Here is a 1,585-nt window from a genome sequence, read left to right on the forward strand (position 1 = left end):
TTGACGAAATTTGATATTAGACAGCCACATTTCAGTCACTTTGGTTATATTGTCCAAAACTTGAACAATTAGCATTTTTCTGACATAAACTGAGCAAAACTTTTCATTGAAAAAGACTTTTATTTCTTTCCAAACATAAAAATAACAATTGTAGGGATATTAACAGTAATTCGAGCAATAATAATATATATGAACAATTGAAATAACACATAGTATAAAATAAATAACAAGAGAATTAACAGTCAAAATATCACAGATCTGCTTATCAGTAAATTGTGTAAAAACACCTAATCGTTTTCACAAAACCAAGCAATTTAATAGGGCGACCGAATGACTCGTCGAGATCTTGTTCGCTTTTCTCCGGCTGTCCACGACTTTGATCGGACACGAAAATGGCGTAAGTCTTTTGAGTGATCTTCGTGTAACATTGGTAGGTAAGCTTGAGGATTACATTGAACCTGGATAAGAAAAGAAAAGAAAATTAAACACGACGTTTTTCAAACATTCTTGACCGATTGCTACTTTTGTGGGAAAATGATAATAAGTATTTTTGGTAAAAACGCTGTTTGACAACGAGACATACCTTGTTGTGTTGATAAAATGCTTTGTATCCTCCGTCTAAAAGATAAATTTCGGGAAAGTTAAGCTCTGGATATCTGTGGCTATTTTGTTTGCGATCCATACTTCGAAGAAACCTCATTCTGTAAAATAAAAGATAATTTTGTTAATGAAGACATACATAGTCTGCCTGTTGCTCCCTGTTTTTCTTTGAAAAGATATCAACTCAAGGCTTCTCAATTTAAAGTCAGTTAATACTTACAGCTTAGGTCCTCTGTGTGACGAAAATTCACAGTGGTATATCAAAATATCGTTCTTTGTGGAATGAAGACGACTTTCCATGAAGGTTTGGATTCCTTGCTCAGTGTAGATGTTTATAGCACCTTGAATGTGACCGACTTGATATTCGTATGGATAACGACAATCAATAATGGTAAAATTTGAAGAACTGTCGAAAAGACTGGACATTGTTGACGAATCTATAGTTGGTAGATCAGTATGCTTCCCAGACATAGTTGGCAAGCTGTGTGTAGAGCTGGCGTCACCGATCAAACCGAGGTCACATGCTTCCATTCGTTCCAGAGCTTTCATAACAAAGTCTTGATTATCTACCGACATTCTTTTCTTTGGAGATGTTGCGAAATCTTCGTCATCGGCAACTGCTTTCCGCTTGCAGGAAAACAGTCGTTTTCTGGATATTGTGGTTGTAAAACATTTCTTCCTGTACGATGATGTTTCCGGAGAGCTGCCGAATCCACTGTCACTGGAGCCTTCGTTATCATCGAAGAAGCTCAGTTTAGTTGATGGTAAGTACTATAAAAAAAAGATCGTGTTTTATTGTAGGTGGGATGACCTATGAATATCAGACATGTTTATGCTGGCGATTACGCTTGGAAGAGAAACACGGAAGAGTCCTCTTGACACGGTCCTTCTGATGACAAGTCATCTGCAGATGTCGCCATAGAGTTCGAAAGAGCAGGCTTTGATTACATACAGAGAAACGGTTTAAATACTTACGAAATTAGGA

At 36.8% G+C, this 1,585-nt stretch overlaps 1 protein-coding gene across 1 annotated transcript; it reads right to left on the reverse strand.

The window, feature by feature from the left end:
- Nucleotides 1-314: 314 nt before the first annotated feature.
- LOTGIDRAFT_147245 (hypothetical protein) lies at nucleotides 315-1,131 on the reverse strand (the record flags this gene model as incomplete). Its single annotated transcript, XM_009054420.1, has 3 exons — nucleotides 315-458; nucleotides 584-701; nucleotides 821-1,131. The coding sequence occupies 3 exons, from the start codon at nucleotides 1,129-1,131 to the stop codon at nucleotides 315-317; spliced, it is 573 nt and encodes a 190-aa protein (XP_009052668.1).
- Between the last annotated feature and the right edge of the window lie 454 nt (nucleotides 1,132-1,585).

This window comes from Lottia gigantea, assembly GCF_000327385.1.
Source record: "Lottia gigantea unplaced genomic scaffold LOTGIsca_2169, whole genome shotgun sequence".
NCBI lineage: Eukaryota > Metazoa > Mollusca > Gastropoda > Lottiidae > Lottia > Lottia gigantea.